Source organism: Phoxinus phoxinus, assembly GCF_949152265.1.
Source record: "Phoxinus phoxinus genome assembly, chromosome: 11".
Classification (NCBI taxonomy): domain Eukaryota; kingdom Metazoa; phylum Chordata; class Actinopteri; order Cypriniformes; family Leuciscidae; genus Phoxinus; species Phoxinus phoxinus.
In genome coordinates, this window is record NC_136886.1 from 28774289 (window position 1) to 28800833 (window position 26545).

Genomic DNA, 26545 nt, shown 5'->3' on the forward strand with positions numbered 1-26545 from the left:
TCCTTTGAGTTTTCCGCCTACAGACGACTCCATTGTCAAAACGATCCCCATTCACACGGATCCGCGAAAACGATAAAAAACCCTGGATTCTGCTTCCAGGCCATTAGATGGCGATAAAACACTATAGACTGAACACGTAATACATATGTGCATGACATCATCGTCTTCAGAGATTAGCGTTTTTGTTGTTTACACAGAGACCGTTTTCAAAAGTTTGCGTTTTCAGGCACCCAAAACGGCATTGTTGTGTAAACGAACGGCCAAAACGCATAAAAAGTTTTACGTTTTTAGTTTAAAACGGTGTTAAGCCTACCCTGGCTGAGAGATACATGACTTTAAAGGCTGAGGTAATGAGATAATGAGACACATCTGAATATAATCAGGGATGATGAGACCGGGCAGTGAGTTCTGGGAAATGTAGTTTGTGATTATCTGGGGTGGAGTGCCCTCTGGTGGCTATAAAGACAAGGGCACTCCAGCTGGTGATCGTGACATAAGTATTATTTTTGTGGTGGGACCAGGACCAAAACAGCAGAATAAAATCCTTATTGTTGAGAACTTTTGAATATAGAGGGGTGGAGATGTTGTTGAGCATTTATGGTTTGTTTCCTAGGTTAAACAGCATGAATTCAGGGAACAATTCCGCACTGAACCCATATTCTTTATCAGCCTGGAGGAGCCGTACAAACTCATCGACAAGGTGCTCTCACAAAAAAAAAAAAAAAAAAAATACTATTTGAGTGTGTACGTGTATGTTTCAAATAGATTTTATTTTTCTGCTGAAATGTTTGTTCTAGCCCAGATGGTGCTTGCTCATAAAATATATATATAAATGTTATACATTCTATTTGTTTAAATGTGGTTGTATAAATGTCTCTGTTTATCTGCATTTCTGTGTAGACAAATCGTGCGGTGGCTCATTTGGAGAGTGAGATGTCTAAGCTTCAACAAACAGCCAATCTGTTCGAGGTCAGTTTCCCTGACTACAAACAACTCCGACAGTGTCGGTCCGACATCATCCTGGTTAAAGCAGTCTGGGATATGGTTATGTTTGTCAAGGTAATCTTTACTACACACAAGATCTACAACACGAAGTACTTCCAATAACTCACTGACACAGATTACACACATACAGAAAAAGTAATATTAAAGTCTTTCCCAAAATGTTAACCCAATATTCTCCTCTGGTTGGCATCCTCTTGGGAATGATGGGTAATGTAGTCCTGCATCTCAGACTGGACCAAGACTCCATGGAAGGAGATCAATGTGGAACAGATGGATATGGAGCTCAGAAGGTTTGCTAAGGTACAGTTTACATCCTAAAGTTCTGTCTGTCTTCAACGTTCACCATGTGCAAAAAATGAGAACAGAACCAGTGGTTGGACGAGGTACTATATCTAAACAAATACAAAAATAAATACAAAAGCTCTGAATATTTATCCAGAAGTTTACATATTATAAATTAAATGGGGCCTTATGTATGTATCTTATGTATGTATGAATTGTCATAGAATAACAGTGTCTGTGAATATGTAGGAGATGAAGACTCTGGATAAAGATGTGCGTGCGTGGGACGTCTACAACGGCCTGGAATCCATTGTTAAGAATTTGTTGACATCACTGAGAGCTGTCAATGAACTTCAAAACTCTGCTGTCAGAGAGAGACACTGGCAACAGCTCATGCACACAACAGGGGTAACTAACACAAACCAGCATAGCATAACCGTAGGATCGAAACCTATTAATAGATAACAGTTGAGTGATAAATATCATGTGAGTTATAGAGAGAGGGACTAACCTCTCTTCTTGTCCCTTTAGGTGAGTTTTGTGATGGATGAGAACACCACACTTGGTGATCTCTTAGAGCTGCAGCTCCACCGTGTGGAGGAAGAAGTGAAGAACATTGTGGACAAAGCAGTTAAAGAGATGGGAATTGAGAAGGTAGAGTTTCTGAGAAATGCTTTAAATCTCTCTGAGGCATTTCAGGGCACAATAAAGTGTATCTGTTGTGTTTACAGATTCTGGGTGAGATCCAGCAGACGTGGTCCATGATGTCTCTGTCGTACGAGACGCACACAAGTACTGGAACACCTCTGCTTAAAGCTAATGAGAACCTGATTGAAACCCTGGAGGACAACCAGGTAACTTCCTGTATCAGTCAACTGGGTTTAGTTGAAATCAGTTTCAATCAGTTCAGCTTAAATCTACATTCACTTCACTTTGTTCAGTTTAGCTGGGTTTTGATATGATCAGATCAATTTAGTTTGGTTATGATCAGTGTAGATCAGTCTAAATTATGATCAGATCAGTTTGGTTCTATTTTTATCTGATCTTTTAGTTCGGTTCAATTCTGATCAATTGAGTTTAGTTTCAGTCAAATCAGATCAATTTAGTTTGGTTCATTTCAAATTCCATTTAGATAAATTTCATTTGGTTATGATCAGATCAGCTCATAATCAAACCAATCTGATCTGATCTGATATGTTCAAATCAGTTTAGTTCTGATCAGTCCAAATCCAAATCCGTTCAGTTTGGTGTGGTTCTGAACAGTTCAGTTCTGATCAGTTTAGTTCAGGTCAGTTCCAATCAGCTCAACTCAGTTTGGTGTGGTTATGATCCATTCATATCAGATCAATTCAGTTCAATTCATTTTGTATATGTGTGATACTTAGGTTCAGTTGCAGAATATTCTCATGAGTAAGTATGTGGAGTATTTCATGGTCGAGGTGAGCGGCTGGCAGCGGAAGCTGGTGGTGGCTGATCTGGTCATTGGTACGTGGTTGGCGGTTCAGCGCACATGGGCTCACCTCCAAAGTATTTTCACCAACTCTGAGGACATCCGGAACCAGTTGGCCCATGATGCAGAGCGGTTTCAGGGCATCCACCAGGACTTCCAGGTATTGTGACATGAGTATGCATGAGTTACCTGCAAGATCAGAAATGTATTAACACAAAACCTTATTTCAGGGTTTAATGATCACTGTCGTGGAGACCAATAATGTGATAACAGTCACTAACCAGCCAGGCTTCCTGGAGCAACTTGAGACTCTTCAGCAAAGGTAATGTGTGTGTTCAACTCTCATTAAAAATTAACTTGGACGCTTTGCCATTGCAAATCACTGTCTGTGTGAATGCCTTTCAATACGCCACCATAATAGATTATTGTAAACATGAATAATTTAATTTTGTGTATGTCTGTGTATTGCAGATTGTCTGTGTGCGAGAAGGCTCTGGCTGAGTATTTGGAGACAAAGCGTTTGACATTTCCACGCTTTTACTTTGTCTCGGCTAGTGATTTGCTGGAAATCGTTTCTAAGGGAACTCAGCCTAGACAGGTTGCTGCTACACTAACCACTAAACTAAAAAAATGAAAGAAAAAAGAGTCAACTTTGTGTTTATTTGTAAAAGAATGTGTGTGTTAATACATTTGTGTGTAAATGTGTGTATAATGCACAGGTGACACGACACCTACTGAAGCTTTTTGACAATCTGGCTGACCTCTGCTTCAAAGACAATGATGGAGCCACGGATCCCAAAACTGTTGCCTTGGGAATGTACAGTAGAGAGGGAGAGTATGTGCCCTTCTCACAACCCTGTGTGTGTGAGGGACAGGTGAGACACAATGACACATACACAACACTCCATTTTTAGATGCTGTAGCTAAAATACATTTTGTTTGTCTGTCATGTAACAGGCCGAGTGTTGGCTGAGTACTCTAGAGAAGGCCATGCGCTCCACTGTACGCCAGGAGATCTCTGAAGCTGTGGCAGCATATGAAGACAAGCCACGAGATCAGTGGCTGTTTGACTATCCGGCACAGGTGTGTTAGTGAGTGTTTAGGTTCATTTTAGTTAATAATCTCACCGACTTGATTGATTTGAGATAAACTTAAGCAGTTTTGAACTCAGTTTCCCGTGGCATCTTCACTTAAACCTCATGGACACTCATGGACTTACTATCTAATGTTAAAAATGTGGCTGTTCAACATGAAGGGAAAACAAAAATATAAATATAGCTGCAAGCACAAAGAACACGATAAGTCATGGCAACATGGCTGGCAGCATCAGACCAACTGCAACAATAAGCAATTAAAGATATGTTAAGATAATTTTAGGAAAATTGGTACAATCGTACAATCATTAGTAGTTTGATTTGATCGTTTATCACTTTTGACCAATAGGTGTGACCAAATTAATGTGTTGTGGTCAGAGTGTGATAGTATTTGTTTCCTACTATGGTAGTCAATGGGGCCTGAAATCTGCTTGGTTACCAACATTCTTCAAAATATCTTCTTTTGTGTTCAGCAGAACAAAGAAATTAATAAAGGTTTGGAACAATTTGAGAGCGAGTAAATGATGACGGATGACATAGTTTTTAATTTTTTGGTGAAGTATCATATTGTATTAATTATTGTATAATGTAAGAACCAAAAAAAAAAGAAACCGTAATCATTCGAAGGAATCACAATCAGAATTTAAATTCTTTGATTCCTATCAGTTTGTAACTTTATAGACCTTATGTAGCCCCGCCCCTTTTATCTTCCGGTTTGTATTTTCACAGCATGAAGGTAAGATCTTACAGATTCATGAATGAACCGCTCGTTTTTAAAATGATGACATCCGCTTCAAACTTTACAATGGTCGTGATAACTTTCGTTAACTCTACAATAAGTAAATCCACTTCACCAGGTAATTACTCTTCAACAGCGATGCCTTTGAAATATATAGAGCTACCGCAAAAAAACAGTAAAAAAGTTAAAACACAAAATTCTAAAGATGTTTGCACACTTGTTTTTCTGGCGCATAAGGTCTATAATTTCTTATGAAGAAAATGTATTTGATTTATTTGATCATTGATTTTAAGGGGTGGTAAAATGCCCTTTTCACAAGATGTAAAATAAATATCTGATGACCCCAGAGTGTGTGTGTGAAGTTTTAGCACAAAATACCCCACAGATATATAACATGCTATTTTTATATAGCATGTTAAAGGATCAGTTCACTTTTAAAATGAAAATTGTCATCATATACTCACCCTTGAGTTGTTTCAAACCTTTATGAATTTCTTTCCTCTGCTGAACACAAAGGAAGATATTTAGAAGAATGTCAGTAACCAGACAGTTTTTGGTTCCCATTGACTTCCATAGTAGGAAAAAAATATACTATGGAAGTCAATGGGAACCAAAAACTGTCTGGTTACTGACATTCTTCTAAATATCTTCCTTTGTGTTCAGCAGAGGAAAGAAATTCATACAGGTTTGTGAGTATATGATTAAAGGATTAGTTCACTTTTAAAGTGAAAATTCTGTCAAGTTGTCACTTTTTGAGGGTTTGCAAAAACGCACCATTTTGTGCCTGGGCCTTTAAATGCAAATGAGCTGCTGCAGTGGGCGGGGTTTCAAGAGCTGGTGTGTGTGAAGCATCAGCGATTACCTCATGCAGACACACTAAAATGACAGTAACTGTTCTGCCTTTAATGTTAAAACGGAGTCGGACAAAGACGGAGAGACTCAAGAAGAAGTGACAACATGTAGAATACAACAGGACGTCTCTGAATGGTTAGTCGATGAATTTATGTTGCTGATGTGGAGTTAACTATCTTAAATTAGCATATTCTGTCATGGTAATCTATAAATCGCTCGTATAGGAACTGTTGTGAGATGCACACAGAGTGACTTTCTATTACACGTGAAAAGACGGATGCTAAAGTTTGAGCTGACTCACAAATGTACTCTTATACAACAACTTTTCCTCTTCTCAACATGGACTGCGTGTTCCCGGGGGTGGGGTTTATGTACATTTTAGAGTTGGTGATGTCACTAACCCGTGAGGAATGTTGTGTAGTCCCTAAAAGCCGTTTGTTGTAGTCCTTTTCTTTAAAAGAAAACCTCTTCCTTTGCTTTGAACTTTGAGCATTGTAACTTTGCAGATGTTCAAACAGCAACATTACACACTAACTAAAGTTAGAAAAGTGAAATCATACTCAACCACCCCTTTAAAGTGTGGATAGCCTACTGTAAATAAAAAACATACATTTGAAATTAATCTGTAACATAATTGTTAAATTATTGCCTTCATATAACATTATTGTGCATTTGTATATGTCTGGTTCTTAGGTCGCACTGACTGGCAGTCAAATTTGGTGGGCGATAGATGTGGGCATTGCCTTTGAGCGGGTGGAGGAAGGTTTTGAGACTGCCCTGAAAGACTACAACCGAAAACAGGTAAATATAAAAACACTAACTCATCTCACTTTATGTTGATAGCTGAGAAATTCACTGTTGTTTGTAACAACTGTAGATCGGTCAGCTGCACTCTCTGATACACATGTTACTGGGTGACCTTACCCCTGGAGACCGACAAAAGATCATGACCATCTGCACTATTGATGTCCACGCTCGTGATGTAGTCGCTAAACTCGTATCTCAGAAGGTAATCAAACCTGTATTGAATCTATATTCTGTTGCCTAAAATAAGGGTTTAGGAAGAGGAAGTATGATGACATCATAATGACATGTGTCGTAGGTGACCAGTGGACAGGCTTTTGCGTGGCTGTCACAGTTACGGCACCGATGGGATGAGCAGCAGAAGCACTGTTACATCAACATCTGTGACGCACAGTTTCAGTTCTCATACGAGTACCTAGGGAATACCAACAGACTGGTCATAACACCGCTCACTGACCGGTCAGTGTCACACATAATTACTGATCAGATTTGTGCTGTGATCTTGTTACTGATGTTATTTGACTATGCTGGTCATTGTACCCGCAGATGTTACATCACTCTGACTCAGTCTCTGCACCTCACCATGAGTGGCGCCACCTCTGGTCCTGCCGGAACTGGCAAGACAGAAACCACCAAAGACCTTGGCCGATCGCTCGGCATTATGGTCTATGTGTTCAACTGCTCAGAGCAAATGGACTACAAGGTGTGCAGGCCACAACACATCGGTCTCAGGAACACCACTGGCACACCTCTCTTCACTTTATGGATTGTTTCTTTCTCTTTCCTCCTTCGTTTTTCAGTCCATAGGTAATATCTATAAAGGTTTGGCCCAGACGGGAGTGTGGGGTTGTTTTGATGAGTTTAACAGGATCTCTGTGGAGGTTCTGTCTGTGGTTGCTGTGCAGGTGAAAACCATTCAGGATGCAGTTCGCAACAAGAAACAGAGGTCAGCTCCATCTCACCCCATTTCGGCTCATTTCACACCAATCAGTCCCATCAAATCCTATAATGTTATGTTCTATCAGATATTTTCCCCACCCTCTATTCCATCTTGCCCTGCCCTCTTGTATCCTATTCTATTGTTTTCCATACAATTTCATACACATTTCATCTTGCACTATTCCATACCATCCAATTGTGTCTTTTTTCATCATGTTCTGTTACATTCCTTTCTTTATATATTTTCTGTATCCATTCTATCCCATCCCATCATACCATCTCCCATTCCATCTCACCCCATCCTCTCAAGTATAACTCATAACTCACACTTTTCTATCCTATTCCATGCCATCCCTTTCCTTTCCATTCTATCTCATAACATGCCAAACCATCCCATTCTATCCCATCTCCCTTCATTCCATTGTGTATCAGGTTCCACTTCCTGGGGGAGGAGATTGAGTTAAGGCAAACCGTTGGGATCTTCATCACTCTGAACCCTGGATATGCAGGGAGGACTGAACTACCAGAAAACCTTAAAGCACTTTTCAGGTTTAGGCTCTGGTTATGCTATTGAATGGAATGAAATGGACAATAATATTGGATTTTCAGATGTTTATATGGGAAAAATAGACACGGTGTCCACTGAACATTCTTATATTCTTATAACTCTTATCTCCGTGTGTCAGGCCATGTGCGATGGTGATTCCTGATTATGAGTTAATCTGCGAGATCATGTTGGTGGCTGAAGGTTTTATAGAAGCACGTCTGCTCGCACGCAAGTTCATCAGCCTCTATACACTCTGCAAAGAGCTGCTCTCCAAACAGGTACACACACATTGATACATAAAGACACTTAATGCATTTTTTATCCACTGTATTGGGGTGATCTTTCAAGCAAGAGCATTATTTTTTTTGTAGGATCATTATGACTGGGGGTTGAGGGCCATAAAGTCAGTCTTGGTTGTTGCTGGGTCACTGAAGAGGGAGGAGAGGAGCCGCCCTGAAGAGCAGGTGCTCATGGGAATGGTTGTTTAGAAGTGATGCATTTCTCTTTGTTGCTTTATATTTAAAACATTTTCAGAAATGTTAATGTGTGTGTTTTTCAGGTGCTGATGCGTGCTCTGCGAGACTTTAACCTGCCAAAGGTTGTGACGAGTGATGTGCCAATATTTTTGGGACTTATAAGTGATCTCTTTCCTCTTCTGGATATCCCACGCAAGAGAGACAATGAGCTTGAGCAGAACGTACGCCAGTCGGTCGCTGAACTCCACCTGCAGCCAGAGGAGAACTTCATACTCAAGGTCTGTCGTGTGTGAGAAATGTTCAAATGTTTTACATTTCATGGTTTTGCATGTACAGTAGATCCCCATTAGTTGCAAGCCTTCTCCCCCTCTGTTTCTTATCAAGCCTTCTGCTTTCAGGTGACCCAGCTGGAGGAGCTGTTGGCAGTGAGACACTCTGTTTTTGTAGTAGGTGGACCTGGAACAGGAAAAAGTCAGGTCAGTCCATTGAAGAAATAAAGAGACAAATGTTTCGAACTCTATGTATTTGTATCAGAGAGCCTATACTAGCCAGCTCCATTGTATTGAGTGGGTCATGTTGCTGTTTCAGTAAACTAACCGGTGTATATGTGGTTGAATTATGTGGTTGTTTACGGGTCAGATTCTGAAGACACTGCATAAGACCTATTCTAACATGAAACTGAAGCCCATCTGGACTGACATCAACCCTAAAGCTGTCACCACCGATGAGCTGTTTGGCTTTCTGCACCCAGCTACACGGGAGTGGAAAGATGGTGGGTGTGTTTATGGGAGTGTGGTTTAATTCCTTTCGTTTGAAGTTCATCTCTGTAGACAGCTGTCAGCTGTGAGTGTACGTGTTTGTATGCGACTATTTCGCTAAACTTTTGAGTGTGTGTTGCGTTTGTCTATTGCTATGAGGAACCATATGTCCCATAAATATCTGATATAAGCAACATGGTGGGGGGCCTTGGATTCATAAAAGGGCAAAATATGATTTTAATTCAAATCTAAACATTTTAAATAAATGGCTTATATTAAATGCTACAGTTTTTGGGGTCCGTAAGATTAATTTATTTAAAAAAACAAAACAAATACTTTTATTCAGCATGGATGCATTAAATTGACCAAAAGTTACAAAAAAATAATATTTAGAGTAAATGCCGTGCTTTTGTTGGAGTTCTTTTGAATTTTCTATTCATCAAAGAAACCTGGAAAAATGTATTGCATAAATGAAAAAATATTAAGCACTGCAACTGTTTTTAGCATCAATAATAATATGAAATGATTCTTGAGCACCAAATCAGCACATTTGAAAGATTTCTGAAGCATCATGTGACACAGAAGACTGGAGTAATGCTGCTGAAAATTCAGCTTTGACTACACAGAAATAAATTACATTTATAAACAATAGAAAAACGTATTTTGTACCTAATAATTGGTATCTAATGCAGTGACATTTACACGTTTTTATGCGTGGCTTAAGTGTTCAGATACTTTTTTGGGCCATTTTGTGTGTGTGTAAAAATATGCGTGAAGGTGTGTTTGTGTGATCACAGATCCTTGGGTTTCAGGTTTGTTTTCTTCCACTATGAGAGAACTCTCTGCCATATCTCATGATGGACCGAAGTGGATTGTTCTAGATGGAGACATCGACCCCATGTGGATTGAATCACTGAATACTGTCATGGATGATAATAAGGTTGTTCGTCATGACTTAATATTGCCATTAATGTGTGATTGTTTATATTTATTTATGTGTGTATGTGATGTGTATATATTAGGTGCTTACCTTGGCCAGTAATGAGCGGATATCACTGACCCCCTCCATGCGATTGCTGTTTGAGATCAGCCACCTGAAGGCTGCAACACCGGCTACAGTATCCAGGGCTGGAATTCTTTACGTGAACCCTCAGGATCTGGGCTGGAGTTCGTGAGTGACAGTATTCACTTCACTGACCAATTTCTGAAAACATTTCATTTTTTTTAATGTACACTAAGATTTTTTTATGTTTTTGAAAGAGGTCTCTTATGCTTACCAAGGCTTTCTCTATTTGATAAAAAAAAATTGAGTAAAAACGGAAATATTCAGAAATATTATTACAAGTTAAAATAACTTTTTTAATATATTTTAAAATGCAGCATATCTGTGAATGGCAAAGCAGAATTTTCACCAGCAATTTCTGTGTCACATGTTCATTCATAAATCACTCAGTGTTGATTTGTTGCTCAAGAAACATTTCTTATGTTGAATGTTGAAAACAGTTGTGCTGCTTAAAATTTTGGTTGAAACCATGACACTTTTTTTCAGGATTCTTTAAATATAAACTTTAAATGAAGAACATTTATGTGAACTAGGAAACTTTTGTAACATTATAAATGTCTTTACGGTCATTTTTTTTGCATCAAATACTGCAGTTTGAGTTTGAGACACACAACCCCTCATTTGAATTAACAGGTTTGTGACAAGCTGGATAGACACCCGTCAGGCCCAATCTGAGCGAGCAAATCTCACTATATTGTTTGATAAGTATGTACCCTACTGTCTGGAGCAGGTCAGATGCAACCTTAAGACGATCACACCTATACCTGAGATGAGCATGGTACAGGTAAGAGACACACAGTCCAACACACATAGGCTACATACAGTATAAATATGTACTGCCAAACTTTTCTGTTACTTTAACGTGTTCCTATTGTTTGTATGTCTCAGACCCTGTGCTGTCTGTTGGACTGCTTGCTGACTGTTGAAAACACCCCTCCAGACTCTCCCCGTGAGCTCTATGAGCTCTACTTTGTGTTTGCATGTGTGTGGGCCTTTGGAGGGGCTCTATTCCAGGACCATGTTAGTCTGCAAATTCATGAACACTGTTTTCTATAAGCCATATATCCAATGTGATCTTTACTTTGTGATAAACTATTTTTGTGTTACTCCTTCTCTGTTCTTTTGCTTTGTCTCTTGTCAGCTAATAGACTATCGTTCAGAGTTCAGTCGTTGGTGGTGTAAGGAGATGAGAGCTGTGAAGTTTCCCTCTCAGGGATCAGTGTTTGATTACTACATCGACCCCAACACCAAACGGTTCACTCCGTGGAGTGAACGCACACCTCCCTTTGAGCTGGAACCCGACATCCCTTTGCAGGTCATTTACGAACAAAATATAGAAAATATGGTCTGTCTTATATACTTTGTTTTCATAAAACAATTTATCACAGTTTAATTTCCTTCAGAGTCTGGACAGTTCAACCAAAATTCACAATTGATATTAATTTTTAAGTAAACGATCCCTTTCTATAACCTGGGCTTGACATTAACTTTTTTCATTAACTGTGGCTAGTGGTTTTCCAAAGTTACTAGCCGCTCAGCATTTTTACTGGCCACAATTTTGACATCGATACCATGGGGAAAAACTGCCATATAGATATTTTTGGCAGCAGGTACTGTATATTAGGCTGCTGTCATTTTAAGACCTGACACACGGATCCATCATACTGTTACAAATGTGTTTTCTTTCTCAACTGTTTATGCTCACTTACAGTAAAATATGAATAACTGTTAACGTGTTGTGAATACTTGCCAAGACCGGTATTTTGACATGATTTTTTTTGTGTGTATTTGACAGTTTAAGCACAATAAGCAGCGAAAAATAACTGCGGGAATGAGTCAAATTATGCGTAATACGTCCAATTCCACGGCGAAATTCAAGCCCTGTAACATTAACAATATTTATCCGGAGCAAATAAAACGAGTCAGTGTGTGTCAACTTGCTGTCAGAGAGATGACAGAGTGAGAAAGCGCAGCTGGTATTGTGTATCTATTCTGCGAAAAGTTAGTATTGTCTATTGTAAGCTTTTCAGATATTTCAGTATCAATTATTTCAGATGCCTTTTTAAAAGACTAAAATTGAAAAAAGTATATACTATGTATACAATTTAACCCGCCAAAGTGGCTAGTATGAGTGGCTGTGTTACACCACTGCTGAAATCCACCGTCATTTGGCGGGTGTTGATGTCAAGCCCTGTGTATAACGATATCTATATTAGCGTCCACACCATTGGATAATTATGATTTATTCTGTTCTCACACTTTAGTTATGTTCTGTAAACATAATTGCATCACCCACTTTAACGTTGGAAAGATTTTGATTAGCTATCATTGTTTTTATTGTTTTATGTGATTCTAATGATATTGTTACTCTGTGCCATTTATCGTTAAAGTTATGGTGTGGACCCCACTTTCTTTTTTTTTTTTTTAGAGTTAACAATTTAACAATTAACAGTTAACAATTTTTTTAACTTTGTTCAGTGTTCTCATTATAGATTTTGTTTGGTGTTACTTCCTCAGTGTGTTATGTCATTGATGCTATGCTATTCAGACTTATGAGATGAAATATTATTAATATAAACTTATAGAAATAATCAAAGAGCTGCAAAGATTCACCTTTTTAAATTTTGTCTTTGTGTACAGACAGTATTGGTGCAATCGGCAGAGACGATCTGCTTGACATACTTCATTGAGTTACTTATGCAGAAGGGGAAGCCAGTGATGTTGGTAGGAAATGCTGGTGTAGGGAAAACTATCCTGGTCTGGGATAATATTTCTAAACTTAAAGAAGAATTCATGGTGGCCAAAGTACCTTTCAATTACTACACAACCTCAGCCATGTTACAGCGTGAGTAAGATGATGAAAGTTGTATACGTACACACCATATTGTCTCATAAACACAGACATGTAGTGCACAAACAGAAACATTTGCGTCAATTAAAGAAAAATAACTTCACATTTATGCATGCAAACGCATGGACACATTTGCAAGGTATGCAGGAGGACATCATCGTACAAATTACAGGCAATATTTCCATTCTGGTTGTTTAACTGTAGGCGTACTGGAGAAACATCTGGAGAAGAAGGCAGGGCGAAACTTTGCTCCTTATGGTACTAAGAAACTCATCTACTTTGTGGATGACCTGAACATGCCTGAGGTAGATGCGTATGGCACTGTTCAGCCTCATACGCTTATCAGGCAGCACCTGGACTACTCCCACTGGTATGAGAACACGAGCATTAAAGCATGTAGATGAAACATTATTTACAGTCTTGTTTTCAAATGTGCTTTTGATTAAATTAATGTTTCTATTTTGTAGGTATGACCGTCAGAGACTAGTCCTCAAGGAGATTCATAACTGCCAGTACATCACCTGCATGAACCCAACAGCGGGAAGCTTCTCAGTGAACCCTCGGCTACAGGTAACCATAGCAACCAATACATATCCAGCCCTCATCTGAAAGTAACCATAGCAATATTTCACCCTTGACTATATGTAATTATAACAACCAATACATATCCAGCCTAGAATCCAGTGTAGACATGAAAAGAGCCTGGACAATGAGTTGTGCAGCATGCTTGGGTATTGTAGGATGGGTCTGATTTTGTTGTGTGTTTCATTAAGTGCAACTGGTCATCAAACAGTACTTCCTGGTTGGGATTATTATTGATGAGTCTTTAGCGTAGCTGTGGTAATAAAATGCAGATGGTAGGCCCCAGTAATGTTGTGTATATTGAGAAAAGGAGAGGGCCAAGTACTGAACCCTGAGGCACCCCATGGTAACTTGGTAAAGGAAGATTAGGTGTTTTATAGTGTTGAAGACTTCAGACAATACAGCACAATACACAAAAGTAGACTTTAGGTAACCATAAAAAAACTACTCATGTGACCCTCAAGCACAGTTAGCCTGCCTTACAGTTTCATTAGTGTTTACCGAACAAAGAAAAGTCCCGTCCAAATACGCACGTTTTTATGTTTCACATTTCTTTTTTTTATCTTTTTCTTCCCCCTGGCAGAGGCATTTTTCAGTGTTTGCTGTACATTTCCCCAGTCCGGAGGCTCTGGCAACTATATACAGCAGTATTTTGAGTGGTCATTTCCAGCAGGGTGGCTACAGTTTTGGTGTTAGTCGCTTGGCCAACACACTGGTCCAGGGTGCCATTTGCCTGCATCAGAAAATGAGCCAGAACTTCCTGCCCACAGCCATTCGGTTTCACTACATTTTCAACCTCAGAGACATATCTAACATCTTCCAGGTGTGTGTCAATGGAACAGATGCGTGTGTCTGCGCAGTTACCATGTACATAGTACAGAGTACTATGGCTGTATGTATGTATAAAGTGGCCTAATTGTGTTTAGTATTAGTGTTGACATGCTTTTTTTCTGTGTTCTTATACTTTGTCTGTGTGTGTAGGGAATTCTCTTCGCTCTGCCAGAGCATGTGCGGTACCCTATAGATCTGGTGCACCTATGGCTGCATGAGTCGTCTCGTGTGTATTCAGACAAACTGATGGAAGAGAAAGACGTTGAGCTGTTCAACAAGATTCTGCTAGACACAGGCAAGAGATACTTTGAGGTGAGTAGGACTTCTCAAATCCCTGCTGGGGTCGCCTGTTAACTGATTTTTTTTCTAAACCTTTTTCTCTCTCCTTGTATAGGGTATAGATGAGTCTATATTTATCAACCAGCCATTGATCTACTCTCATTTCGCTCATGGTATGGGTGAGCCACGTTATGCACAGGTGACGGACTTGGAGAAGCTTCAGAAGACCTTGATGGATGCTCTTGAGCACTACAATGAGTTGCACTCTGACATGAACCTTGTGTTGTTTGAGGAAGCCATGCAACACATGTGAGCCTGCTAGAAAATAACAAAATCACACAATTTAAACCTAATTTAAACAGCTCATATAATATTTAGTTGGACTTTTGTTGGTATTGTGTTGGACAATCAAAAAAAGTTGAATTTTTCTGAAGTTTCAGCACCTCATTGTAAACTATATTAACGCTGAGAAATATATTAAAAGTTGGATATATAGTACATCCTACTTTACCTGCATAGATACATTTACTCATGTAAAGTAAAATATACTCAATAGCAAATCTTGGCTGTGAGATTGTTTATGTCATTGCAAAATGTAAATGTATTATCGCACAGTTCTAGTAGTGTTGATATTATATCCAAAATATACTTATTAAACAAAATAACAACAAATGTCTGGAGCTCTTTATGTAAAGTTGGATATAAGTATGTCCAACTTTATCTGCATTCATACAGTATACTTGAGTAGGGCTATATATACTATATCTCATATCTTAACGGCCTGATTGCTTGTATCATCGCAAAAAATAAACTATATTATCACCCAGCTCTAATCTGCATGGGTAATGTGTGTGTGTTTGTGTGCAGTTGTAGGATAAGTCGTATTCTCGAGTCTCCTATGGGTAATGCCTTGCTGATTGGAGTAGGTGGTAGTGGGAAACAGAGTCTCTGTCGGTTGGCTGCTTTTCTTAGCATCCTGGAAGTATTTCAGATCACACTGAGAAAGGGTTACGGCATCAGCGACCTGAGGGTAACACACCCACACACACACTGCATTTCAATGATCTCTCTTTGTTAGAAGCTTAATATGTGAAAAGTTTTCCCTTCTACTTCCATCCTTTGTTCTTTCTTTGTAGAGTGATATCGCTGCACTGTACATAAAGGTGGGAGTGAAGAACATCGGCACGGTCTTCCTGCACACAGATGCCCAGATTCCTGATGAAAGATTCCTGGTTCTGATCAACGATATGCTAGCATCAGGTTCACATTTTCTTCTTCCTCTCAATCCTGACAGTAGCTCTCAGTTTGTTTGTGTTTATGTATATATGTGTGTGTAGGGGATATACCTGATCTCTTCAGTGAGGAAGAGGTTGATATGATCGTCACCTCTATTCGTGTGGAGTTGAGGGCGCTTGGTTTGCTGGACACACGAGAAAACTGCTGGAACTTCTTCATTGATCGTATACGCAGACAGCTCAAGGTTGGTTTCCATATTTCGAAAACTGTATCCTAAGTGTATATCACGAATGAATATGTGAATGTCATGCTCCTTCTAATCTACTCTGTAGGTGGTGCTGTGTTTCTCTCCGGTTGGCTTCACTCTTCGTACTCGTGCACGGAAGTTTCCGGCTCTTGTGAACTGTTCCGCCATTGACTGGTTCCATCCTTGGCCCCAGCATGCACTGCAGTCCGTCAGCAGCACTTTTATACAAAATATCTCTGGCCTGGAGGTAAACAATCTAGGGACAACGAGGGTGATATACATTAAATAGATTAAATCATAGCTGCATCCTAATTTGCATACATCTGCACATTAAATGGACATATTTCACCTTTGATTAATTACTTAATAAGTAATTACTTAAAAGATGCGTCTTAATGTACTGTTGTTTAGGGCCAGTAAAAATGTGTATACTTTTATTTAGCAAGGATGTATTAAATTGTTTATAAGTGACAGAAAGACATTTATAATGTCACAAAAGATTTGTTTATAATATAAATGCTATTCTTTTAAGCTATAATATTAAGACATTTTCATCGAGCAGCAAATCAGCATATTGGATCATGTGACACTGAAGACTAGAGTAATTATGCTGAAAATTCAGCTTTGCCATCACAGAAATTAATAAAAACATTTAAAACCATATTAAAATAGAAAATTATTATTTAAAATTATGATAATATCTCACAATATTACTGTTTTTACTGAAACATTAAAACATTGAAAAATCATACCTATCCAAACTTTACAACAGTCTAAATGCATTTACCAAGACATGCTTTTCTTTTCTGTAGCCAGAGGTGCGAGTGTCCATCAGTGACTTTATCTCGTTCGCACACACTAGTGTGAATGAAGTCAGTGTAAAGTATCAGCAGAATGAAAAACGTTTCAACTACACCACACCCAAAAGCTTCCTGGAGTTCATGAAACTTTACGGCAACCTGCTGGGGACAAAAAGAAGAGAATTGAGACAGAAGATGGAACGTCTGGAGAACGGCTTGCAGAAACTACTGAACACTGCATCACAGGTCAAACTTACATTTAAAACTACACACACACAGGGTTTCACCAAAATCTACCAAATTGTTTTCTATTTTCTTTTGGCTTAAAGGAATATTTCACTTAAAAATGAAAATTCTGTCATTTTTTCACCCTCAAGTTGTTTCAAACCTGTATGAATTTGACACAATGAATGAACACAATTTTTTTTATATATTTTGAAGAATGTTGTTAACCAGACAGCTGATGGACTCCATTGACTTCCAGTATTTTTTTCCTACTATGGAAGTCAATGGGGTCCATCAACTGTCTGGTTACCCATGTTCTTCAAAATATCTTTTTTTGTGTTCAGCAGAATAAAGAAATTCATACATATTTGGAACAACTTGAGGGTGAGTAAATAATGACAGAATTTTAATGAATTTTTAACCAAGACTGATTTTGCCAGGAGAATATATCTCATTTTGGAAGCTGAAGGAGCTGCAAAAACTAAAATGAACCTTAAAATCGAATTATCACACCATATTCTCAGTCCTAGAGCTTTAAGTTTGACATTATCTGGACCTCTCTCTCAGGTGGAGGATCTGAAGGCTAAACTGGCCACACAGGAAGTGGAGTTGCAGCTAAGAAATACTGACACTGAAGCTCTCATCGCTAAAATTGGCCAACAGAGTGAAAAACTCAGTCAGGAGAGGAGCGTAGCAGATGCAGAGGAGCAAAAAGTGAGACACCCACATAAAGATATTCCCACCCTAATGCACAAAATCACACGCATCACCATATTACAATATCACATGATTACCTGTCCTTGTTTGTTTATATTAATAATTGCTATTGATGAGTATCCATCTGGGAAAGATATCATAATGATTGTAATCTCAGGTAGAAGCAATCCAAGCAGAAGTGACCAAACAGCAGCAAGAGACTGAAGCAGATTTATGGAAAGCAGAACCGGCTTTACAGGCAGCTAATGCAGCACTCAACACACTCAACAGGGTGTGTATTTGTGTGTGTAGTGTATGTATGTACTTGTCTATAGTTTGGGGACTAACGGGTGTGCTTTGTCTTCTGTATTGAACCGTCCTCACACTCAATATCCAAATGCTTTGTTTTGACTTGATTTGTTTTGTCCAGAGTAATTGTGAATGCATCTATGTGTGTGTGTGTGTGTGTGTGTATAGCTGAATCTAACAGAGCTGCGGACGTTTCCGAATCCTCCCATCATCGTATCGAACGTCTCTGCAGCTGTTCTGGTGCTCCTGGCTCCTGGCGGCCGTATCCCAAAGGATCGCAGCTGGAAAGCATCTAAAGTTGTCATGAGTAAAGTGAGTGTGTGTAGAGCTGGTCTCATGGTCATATTTGGATTTTTTTCTGACATTTAACTTTAGCCATCTTCTTGAAATCTGGCTTTTACCTCATATTCCATCTAAGCAAAAGGCTGAAATTTACTTAAATTGCCAAAATGTGAGAACAAAAATTGGAAGCGAATCTTGAAGTTTTCAAATGACATTGATTGTCGAGATACATGAATAATTTGGCTGTGAAATTCCTTTATACTGTTACTCAGCAGGTTATGCAAAGCGGTAGATTTATTCCTTTTCTTTCGGTGTGTGTTTAGGTGGATGACTTCTTACAGGCGCTGGTTAATTTTGATAAAGAGCACATCCCTGAAGCCACAGTGCGTGTGATCAAAGACGAGTATCTGAGCGATCCTGAGTTTAATCCAGAGTTTGTCCGTCTGAAATCCTCTGCAGCGGCCGGTCTCTGTGCCTGGGTCATTAACATCATCCGCTTCCACGAGGTTCTGCTCACTTACACCATCAAGCATTAATAACTATTTATATTTATCAATAATATGTCATTATCATATATATATATATTGAACTATTGAAGTAGTAACTATTTACACCAAGTTCAAAAATGCACGATTTTAAAATGAATGCGTCTATGTAAACACTTGAGTGGGATTCTCATTGAGTTTTTGTGATTGGATTGTTTACAGTGTGTTTTTTTGCTTCCCTCCTCCATGCTGTTCCGTCCAGACGTATGTGAGTAAACACTTGCTAATCTGTTCAGATCAATACATTATACAACAACATAATACTGGACACAAGAACATTTCAATGCAACCCAACAGATTATATATGACTGTTTAAACTGGTTTCATTGGAATTAATATAGAATCTGTATAGGTATATACATAATTATTCAAAAGTTTCAACATTGATGATAATAAGAAATGTTTCTTGAGCACCACATCAAAGTCAGTCAACTTTATTGTTATTTTTAGCACATTGCATGGCAACTATTAAAAACGAAACACAGTTCCAGTTCAGCATTAAGGATCATGTGACTGAAGACTGGAGTAATGGCTGCTAAAAATTCAGCTTTACCATCACATGAATAAATACATTTGTTAAATATTTTAAAATAGAAAACAGTTATTTTGAATTGTAATTATATTTCACAATATTACTGTTTTTACTGTATTTTTGATCAAAGAAATGTAGCCTTGGTAAAGACTTCTTTCAAAAACCCATATTGACCCAAAACTTTTGAACAGTAGAGTATATTATCAATTATGATTATTATTGCATCTTCAAGTGTTTAAATGTCTGCTAATAATTCTATTTAGCCGAAGAATCATCCATCTCCAGTTCAATCCAGTGCTCTGTAAAGCATTCTACCGTTCTGGTATTGTGTTTGTGTGTTTGTTTAATAAGGTGTTCTGTGAGGTGGAAGTGAAGAGGATGTGTCTGTCTCAGGCCAACGCTGACTTGGCTGAGGCTGCAGAAAAGTTAGAGGTCATCAGAAAGAAGCTGACCGTAAGTCTCTCTCTCTCTCTCTCTCCACCACAATATCATATCAGCGTTTCACAAAAGTGCACTGTATAATGTGAAATGTGTGTGTGAAATGTGGAGGAGTTGGATGGTAGTTTGGACACACTGAAAGCTGCGTTTGAAAAAGCAACCTCGGAGAAACTCCGCTGTCAGGATGAGGTGAACAACACCAACAACACCATCAAGCTGGCCAACCGCCTGGTCAAGGGTTTAGAGGTCAGAATACAATACGCTTGTTTTGTCTTTTGGACAATAGTTGTGTTTAATTTTTTATTAAAATTCTACTATACATGCAACTTCATGGTGCATACCATATGTGCATTGCTAGTAGGGATCAATCATTTATTTAAATCTTCCATGTTGTTGTGAAATATTTCAGTCCGAAAATGTCCGCTGGGTTCACGCTGTGGCTCAGTACCGCGAGCAGGAATCCACTCTGTGTGGAGACGTTCTCCTCACGGCAGCCTTCATCTCATACGCTGGCTCATTCTCAAAGAGATACAGAGAGGAGCTACTCCATAACCTCTGGATGCCTTACCTGCGCGGCCAGAAGGTAAGTGTGGGGTCGAGCAAATCAGTATTCAAGATAAACACAGTTATTGTCTCCATATCAAAAGGAGATTGAAGTTCAGAAACCTCAAACTGCATCAGCAACTGTTTTTTAGTTTTGTTTAGTTTTAGTTTGTCATTAAGGGTTCAAATTCTTTTTGACCAATAGGTTTAGTCTTGATTTCAGTTTTCGTTCACGAAAGTAACCCTCAAGGAATTTAAACATATTTATACTTTGCATTCCGTTATAAAAACCCATATCTTACACCAGGAATTCCCAAACGGCGGTTTGCAATGGAATTCGAATGAAATGCTGAAATAAAATGAATAAAAATATATAATAATCTACAAAAATATTTCATTTAAGTCTAAAGGAATAAACTACAAAAGTATTACATGTGTGAACATTGCAAAGAACAAAAAAAACATGCAAAAAAAACTTTTTTGTTTTATGTAAAGTGTAAACTTTACATAAAACAACAGGGTAAATTAATTTATGTTGGCCCTTTTCTAGCATTTTAGTGTTTAGTTTATTGTTACCATTTTTTTTTGCTATTGTACCTTTACAAATTGTATGTCAGCAACCTTATGATGTTATGATTGGCTAACCTGTTTGTGAAATTAGTATCCGTTTTATCCGCTTATCCACCGTCGGGCCGAATGGTTTCAGTTATACAGCACAGCAGTCAACATTTGAAGTGGATTAGTTAAAGTTAGTTAAAGTTGTCATGAGTCAAGAACGGGTATTGTTCAAAATGTATAACTTTGAAAGGTTTTGATCCACTTAAAATGTTGACTTGACTACTGTATTTCGGCTGGGCCAGATCTGCACGCAATGGAAGGGTTAAGCACAGTTAAGAGAACGGTTTGCTCCGATGGTGGAAAAGTGACTGTGCTTTATACATCTTGCAGGTTTGTTGTCGGGTCCATTGTAGAGGGTCCTTCCCATCCTTCAATAACAGGATGTTATTCTATCCCTAAGGATAAAAGTATTAGTATACAAAATGAATCTGTTATTCTCTTTCTCCATTTCAGGTGCCCATCCCTATGACTGAGGGCTTAGATCCCATCTCCATGTTAACAGACGGCGCTACCATTGCGAAGTGGAATAATGAGGGCTTGCCGGGTGATAAGATATCTACTCAGAATGCCACTGTACTGACCAACTGTGAGCGCTGGCCGCTGCTCATTGACCCCCAGCTGCAGGGCATCAAGTGGCTCAAGAGTCGCTATGGCAACAGCCTGAAGGTCATTAACCTCAGCCAGAAGGGGTGAGCGGTTGATGAACATACCTCAGAAATTACGTCCCAAGAGGTTTCACACAATGTGAACATAGTACCTTTATAAATATATATTTTTTTATTGATTTTTATTAATCTCCTGGTTTTATTGTGCACAAAATGGCTGTTTTCATAATCTTTCAACAAAATGCAATAACTGTCTCCGTGTACGTTTTATGGATAAAATCAAATCCTGTCCAACATTATCTCCATTTAAATAATGTTTCACTTAACAATGGAAGTAAATGCATTGCTAATGCCATTTCATGTTGTCTTCGTATTTATTTGAGTATTTAATTATGTCTGTGTCGTTGTCGCTACAGGTACGTGGATGTGATTGAACAGGCCGTGGTCTCAGGACAGCCTGTATTGATTGAGAATCTGGAGGAGACAATTGAACCAGTTATTGATCCACTACTGGGCCGACAGACCATTAAGAAGGGCAGGTAAAGCAACACAACACACAGCATTTCACAAAATATAATACAAAAACAGAAAAAGTGTATCAAAATAGCAGTATAACAAAGCGATATCTTCTCCTCATCATGCCTCTCTCCTCCCCTCTGCAGATGTATTAAAGTGGGGGATAAGGAATGTTATTTCCATCCTGACTTCCGTCTGATTCTGCACACTAAGCTGGCAAACCCGCACTATAAACCTGAGATCCAGGCCCAGACCACCCTCATCAACTTTACCGTCACACGGGACGGGCTCGAGGACCAGCTGCTCGCGGAGGTGGTCGACCTGGAGAGACCGGACCTCGAACATCTCAAGGTGTGTGTGTGTGTGTGTGTGGGCTTGTTTAGTCAGACCTGGACACGCTTTTAAAGTGTTTTCTGATAGTTTTCTGTGTGTATCTGCAGTCAGAGCTGACTAAACAACAGAACACATTTAAAATCGAGTTAAAGCAGCTCGAGGATGAGTTACTGACACGTCTCTCCGCGGCTGAGAATAACTTCCTGGGAGACAACGTTCTGGTCGAGAAACTCGAGAGCACTAAACACACAGCTGCCGAGATTGAGATGAAGGTTTGTGTATTTTCAACCGTTTTTTCCCCCTGGAAAATGGAATATGGCGAAATAACGTGGAAATCAATGTCAAAGATTTCTCCTTCCTCCAACATTTGTCACTGACCCACATAAGCTCTGTTCCAAACCATGTGAGCCGCCTCGCTGCTGTAGCCATGTTGGTGTAGATCGAATCTGCTTACATTATGCCATTTGGTTTTGTGGGAATTCAATTGATTACACTACCATTCAAAAGTTTGTGGTCGATAACATTTATTTCTTTTATTTAAGAAGGATGTATTAAATTGATCAAAAGTAGCAGTAAATACTTTTACATTTTTACAAAATAATAATAATTCTATTTGAAATAAATGCTTATCTTTTGAACTTTTAATTCATCAAAAAATCCTGAAAAAAGTATGATTTTAACATTGATGAGCACAACATTAGCATATTAGAATTATAAAAAAAAAAAAAGATCATGTGACACTGAAGACTGTGAATTTGCCATCACAGGTATAATTTTTTTTTTTAAACAGTTCATTTCACAATATCAGTTTATTTTTTTTACAGTATTTTTGATCGCATAAATGCAGCGTTGGTGAGCAGAAGTTCTCACAAATGTTCAAAAACATTATTTAATTACATAATATTATTAATATTAAACATAATATTATTGACTGAAACCTTTTGAATGACAGTGCAAGACATTTTACAATCTGTTGAGCTGAGCTGACCTTCACACTTGATACTGTAGCTCAAGCATAATAATCAAATTAGCCAATATACAAAATAAACGTGATGTTTATTTATGTGTAATGTAGAGAACTTTGTGAGTAATAGACACATCAATTCTATGGTCACAGATTGGCCCAAACAAAGTAGTGTATAATAGCGTATCTTTGAACAGTCTTCATGCTGGAGCATTGCTAGGCTCTCTGAGGTTTAGGACTGAGCTATTATTGTTTGTTTTTAGCCACATTCCCTAAAGAACATTAGACTAGCCAGAGATTTCGAGTTTTCTTTTTAGTTGGCATTTGTTGTTTCTTCTCTGATTCTGCTTTTGCGTTGTGTAGGTGTTGGAGGCGAAGGTTAATGAGGTGAAGATTAATGAGGCTCGTGAACACTACCGGGCCGTTGCTGTCAGAGCATCCCTGCTCTACTTCATCATCAATGACCTTAACAAGATCAACCCCATGTACCAGTTCTCCCTCAAGGTCTGGCCTCGTTTGTGTGTGTCGGTGTATGCGTTCTGTAAGACAGGTGTTCAGGTCTTCCTGGAAATCTTTCAAGCTGAGCTGTGTAATTTGTGCGCCATTATTGTCAACAGAAAGTCCCACCCCCAACTCAACTCGGCTGAGATAGTTTTGCTGTGTTGGGTTTTGTGTGATGCTGTCTCGCACTTTTCAGGGAAATCACTTTGCATGTTATCTTCGTTCTGCAGGCATTTAACGTTGTGTTCCACAAGGCAGTGCAGAACGCAGATGCCTCTTCAGATGTAAAGACGCGTGTAAACACACTGATTGATTGTATCACCTTCTCTACGTTTAACTACATCAACAGAGGCTTGTTTGAGAGAGACAAGCTCACCTTCGCAGCACAGCTTACATTTCAGGTAATGCAGTCTGGGTAAAACACACACATTATAATGAATAGGTGAGTTTTTTTTTGGTTTGTCCTGACACATTCTTTTTGTGTCTTTTGGGTGTACCAGTTGTTGTTAATGAGTAAAGAGGTGGATCCTCGGGAGCTGGACTTTTTGCTGCGCTTCAACATTGACCATACTTATGTCAGCCCAGTCGACTTCCTTTCCAACACCGCCTGGAGTGCTGTTAAAGTAAGCACAAACCTACACACACACACACACACACACACACACACACACACACACACACACACACACACACACACGCTCAAGGAGGTGACAATTATCACCTGCAACACTCCTGGGGCCTGGATGTGGAAAAGTGCTTAGTGCCACGTCAGGTTTCAAGCAGACATACACACTTTTCCTTGTGGCAGAGAGTCGAAGCACTGCAGGTACTTGAAAATCTAAGCTATTCTTGGCACTCGCCATTCTCAAGATAAGCATTTGGACGTTGACTAGTGCTCTTTTATATGCTAATGACATTAATTAGGTGCCGTTTACAAGGCGGAGATCTGAAACCATTCAGCTGCGCACAATTTTAAAGGAACAGTCCACTTTTTTGGGAAATGGGCTCATTTTCCAACTCCCCTAGAGTTAAACACTCGAGTTTTACCGTTTTCAAATCCCTTCAGCCGATCTCCGGGTCTGGCGGTAGAACTTTTAGCATAGCTTAGCATAGATCATTGAATCTGATTAGACCGTTAGCACAGGAATGAGAGTATAGTTCCTAGTCATATTGGCCTAGAAAATTGCAACTTTTCATTTTCTGTTGGTGAGTTGAAAATGAGTCAAAAAAAATTCCCCCAAAAAGTGAAGTGTTCCTTTCAGATCATTTGTGTTTTATAAATTTCAAATCTGGAAGAGAGGCGTATGCACTTTTTTGTGTGTGTACGTTTGTTCTCTGAATCACACGTATGCACATTTGATAAAGATCAAATGCAGGACAGTTTCTACGCAACAGTTTATAAATGAGGCCCCTGGTGTCTTCCTGCAGACTATGAGCTTCACCGATGAGTTTCGCGGTCTGGACCGGGACATCGAGGGTTCACCCAAACGCTGGAAGAAAGTGGTGGAGTCAGAGTGTCCAGAGAAAGAGAAACTCCCTCAGGAATGGAAAAGCAAGAGTTCTCTCCAGAAACTCATCCTTATGAGGGCTCTCCGACCCGACCGGATGACGTACGCTGTCCGGTAAGTCTGAGGTGTAGTATGTGTTTATTAAAGAGTCAAGACAGAATGAATTATGTCGTTTGAAGCCCATTAGACTTTCGCTCATCTTCGAAACACAAATGGTGATAAATTTTCTCTTATGTTTATATGTGAATAAAAGCTCATTAATATCCGTTCATCATATAAAGCAGTCGTGTCTTTTCAGAACACCTGGATTAATATGGATTTTGGATTACTTTTACGATGTCTTCATGTCATTTTTTAAGCTTAAAAATGTTGGTTGCGCAGACTTTCAATGGATGGTCAAAAAGGAATAGAGTATTAAAAATATCATAATAATTTTTTTCGAAGATGAACAAAGATCATAAATGAGTAAATGATAGAATTTCATTTTTGGATGGACTAACCTGTTAATCATCACATTAAATAATGTTTTAATATATAAAAATGCAATAGGTTAGGATAAGCTTAGTACAAAAACAATAAAAGTCATGTCTGTGTGTGTGTGTGTAGGAACTTTGTGGAAGAGAAACTAGGTGTGCAGTACACCGAGAGCAGGAAGATGGAGTTTGCACGTTCATTCAAAGAGTGCGGTCCTGCTTCCCCTGTAGTCTTCATCCTGTCCCCTGGAGTGGACCCCCTAAAAGATGTCGAGTCCCTGGGTAAAAATGCATACTGGCTCTTCTTGTATGCATGAATCTTTAACGTTTAGCTTGTCAAAGAGAGCGTGCCATCATCTTGACTGTGGCACTGCATCATGACCCTGCACCGGTTCAGAAAAACATTAGATTTAAATACGATATGCCTAAAAACAGTGTTTGAACTGACATTGTGAAGAAAGCCTGTGTATTTCTGTGCATGTTTAGGCAAGAAGCTGGGTTTCACTATAGACCTGGGGAAGCTCCATAACGTGTCTCTAGGACAGGGCCAGGAATCTGTGGCTGAACTCGCCATGGAAAAGGCCTCTAGAGAGGGCCACTGGGTCATTTTACAGGTGTGTCT

General features: G+C 39.0%; 1 protein-coding gene across 1 annotated transcript in view; it reads left to right on the forward strand.

Moving 5' to 3' along the window:
• Nucleotides 1–26545, forward strand: part of dnah9l (dynein, axonemal, heavy polypeptide 9 like) — a 45584-nt gene that overhangs the window by 13853 nt on the left and 5186 nt on the right. The window contains exons 22-76 of the mRNA XM_079629508.1: nucleotides 614–700; nucleotides 901–1059; nucleotides 1222–1305; nucleotides 1537–1695; nucleotides 1819–1941; nucleotides 2019–2141; nucleotides 2673–2897; nucleotides 2968–3059; nucleotides 3209–3335; nucleotides 3457–3612; nucleotides 3695–3820; nucleotides 6116–6223; nucleotides 6300–6431; nucleotides 6525–6685; nucleotides 6773–6929; nucleotides 7027–7172; nucleotides 7598–7714; nucleotides 7852–7990; nucleotides 8084–8176; nucleotides 8272–8466; nucleotides 8587–8664; nucleotides 8828–8960; nucleotides 9759–9886; nucleotides 9969–10117; nucleotides 10643–10793; nucleotides 10898–11029; nucleotides 11151–11324; nucleotides 12650–12854; nucleotides 13065–13230; nucleotides 13328–13430; nucleotides 14026–14265; nucleotides 14424–14585; nucleotides 14668–14861; nucleotides 15420–15582; nucleotides 15689–15812; nucleotides 15890–16032; nucleotides 16121–16282; nucleotides 16848–17081; nucleotides 17628–17774; nucleotides 17935–18048; nucleotides 18234–18377; nucleotides 18671–18853; nucleotides 19776–19877; nucleotides 19974–20108; nucleotides 20272–20445; nucleotides 21477–21712; nucleotides 22045–22167; nucleotides 22291–22495; nucleotides 22585–22749; nucleotides 23805–23945; nucleotides 24173–24343; nucleotides 24443–24565; nucleotides 25371–25564; nucleotides 26057–26205; nucleotides 26410–26537. Of these exons, the coding sequence (XP_079485634.1) occupies nucleotides 614–700; nucleotides 901–1059; nucleotides 1222–1305; nucleotides 1537–1695; nucleotides 1819–1941; nucleotides 2019–2141; nucleotides 2673–2897; nucleotides 2968–3059; nucleotides 3209–3335; nucleotides 3457–3612; nucleotides 3695–3820; nucleotides 6116–6223; nucleotides 6300–6431; nucleotides 6525–6685; nucleotides 6773–6929; nucleotides 7027–7172; nucleotides 7598–7714; nucleotides 7852–7990; nucleotides 8084–8176; nucleotides 8272–8466; nucleotides 8587–8664; nucleotides 8828–8960; nucleotides 9759–9886; nucleotides 9969–10117; nucleotides 10643–10793; nucleotides 10898–11029; nucleotides 11151–11324; nucleotides 12650–12854; nucleotides 13065–13230; nucleotides 13328–13430; nucleotides 14026–14265; nucleotides 14424–14585; nucleotides 14668–14861; nucleotides 15420–15582; nucleotides 15689–15812; nucleotides 15890–16032; nucleotides 16121–16282; nucleotides 16848–17081; nucleotides 17628–17774; nucleotides 17935–18048; nucleotides 18234–18377; nucleotides 18671–18853; nucleotides 19776–19877; nucleotides 19974–20108; nucleotides 20272–20445; nucleotides 21477–21712; nucleotides 22045–22167; nucleotides 22291–22495; nucleotides 22585–22749; nucleotides 23805–23945; nucleotides 24173–24343; nucleotides 24443–24565; nucleotides 25371–25564; nucleotides 26057–26205; nucleotides 26410–26537 (8184 nt within the window). The remainder of the gene's footprint in view (nucleotides 1–613; nucleotides 701–900; nucleotides 1060–1221; nucleotides 1306–1536; nucleotides 1696–1818; nucleotides 1942–2018; nucleotides 2142–2672; nucleotides 2898–2967; nucleotides 3060–3208; nucleotides 3336–3456; nucleotides 3613–3694; nucleotides 3821–6115; nucleotides 6224–6299; nucleotides 6432–6524; nucleotides 6686–6772; nucleotides 6930–7026; nucleotides 7173–7597; nucleotides 7715–7851; nucleotides 7991–8083; nucleotides 8177–8271; nucleotides 8467–8586; nucleotides 8665–8827; nucleotides 8961–9758; nucleotides 9887–9968; nucleotides 10118–10642; nucleotides 10794–10897; nucleotides 11030–11150; nucleotides 11325–12649; nucleotides 12855–13064; nucleotides 13231–13327; nucleotides 13431–14025; nucleotides 14266–14423; nucleotides 14586–14667; nucleotides 14862–15419; nucleotides 15583–15688; nucleotides 15813–15889; nucleotides 16033–16120; nucleotides 16283–16847; nucleotides 17082–17627; nucleotides 17775–17934; nucleotides 18049–18233; nucleotides 18378–18670; nucleotides 18854–19775; nucleotides 19878–19973; nucleotides 20109–20271; nucleotides 20446–21476; nucleotides 21713–22044; nucleotides 22168–22290; nucleotides 22496–22584; nucleotides 22750–23804; nucleotides 23946–24172; nucleotides 24344–24442; nucleotides 24566–25370; nucleotides 25565–26056; nucleotides 26206–26409; nucleotides 26538–26545) is intronic.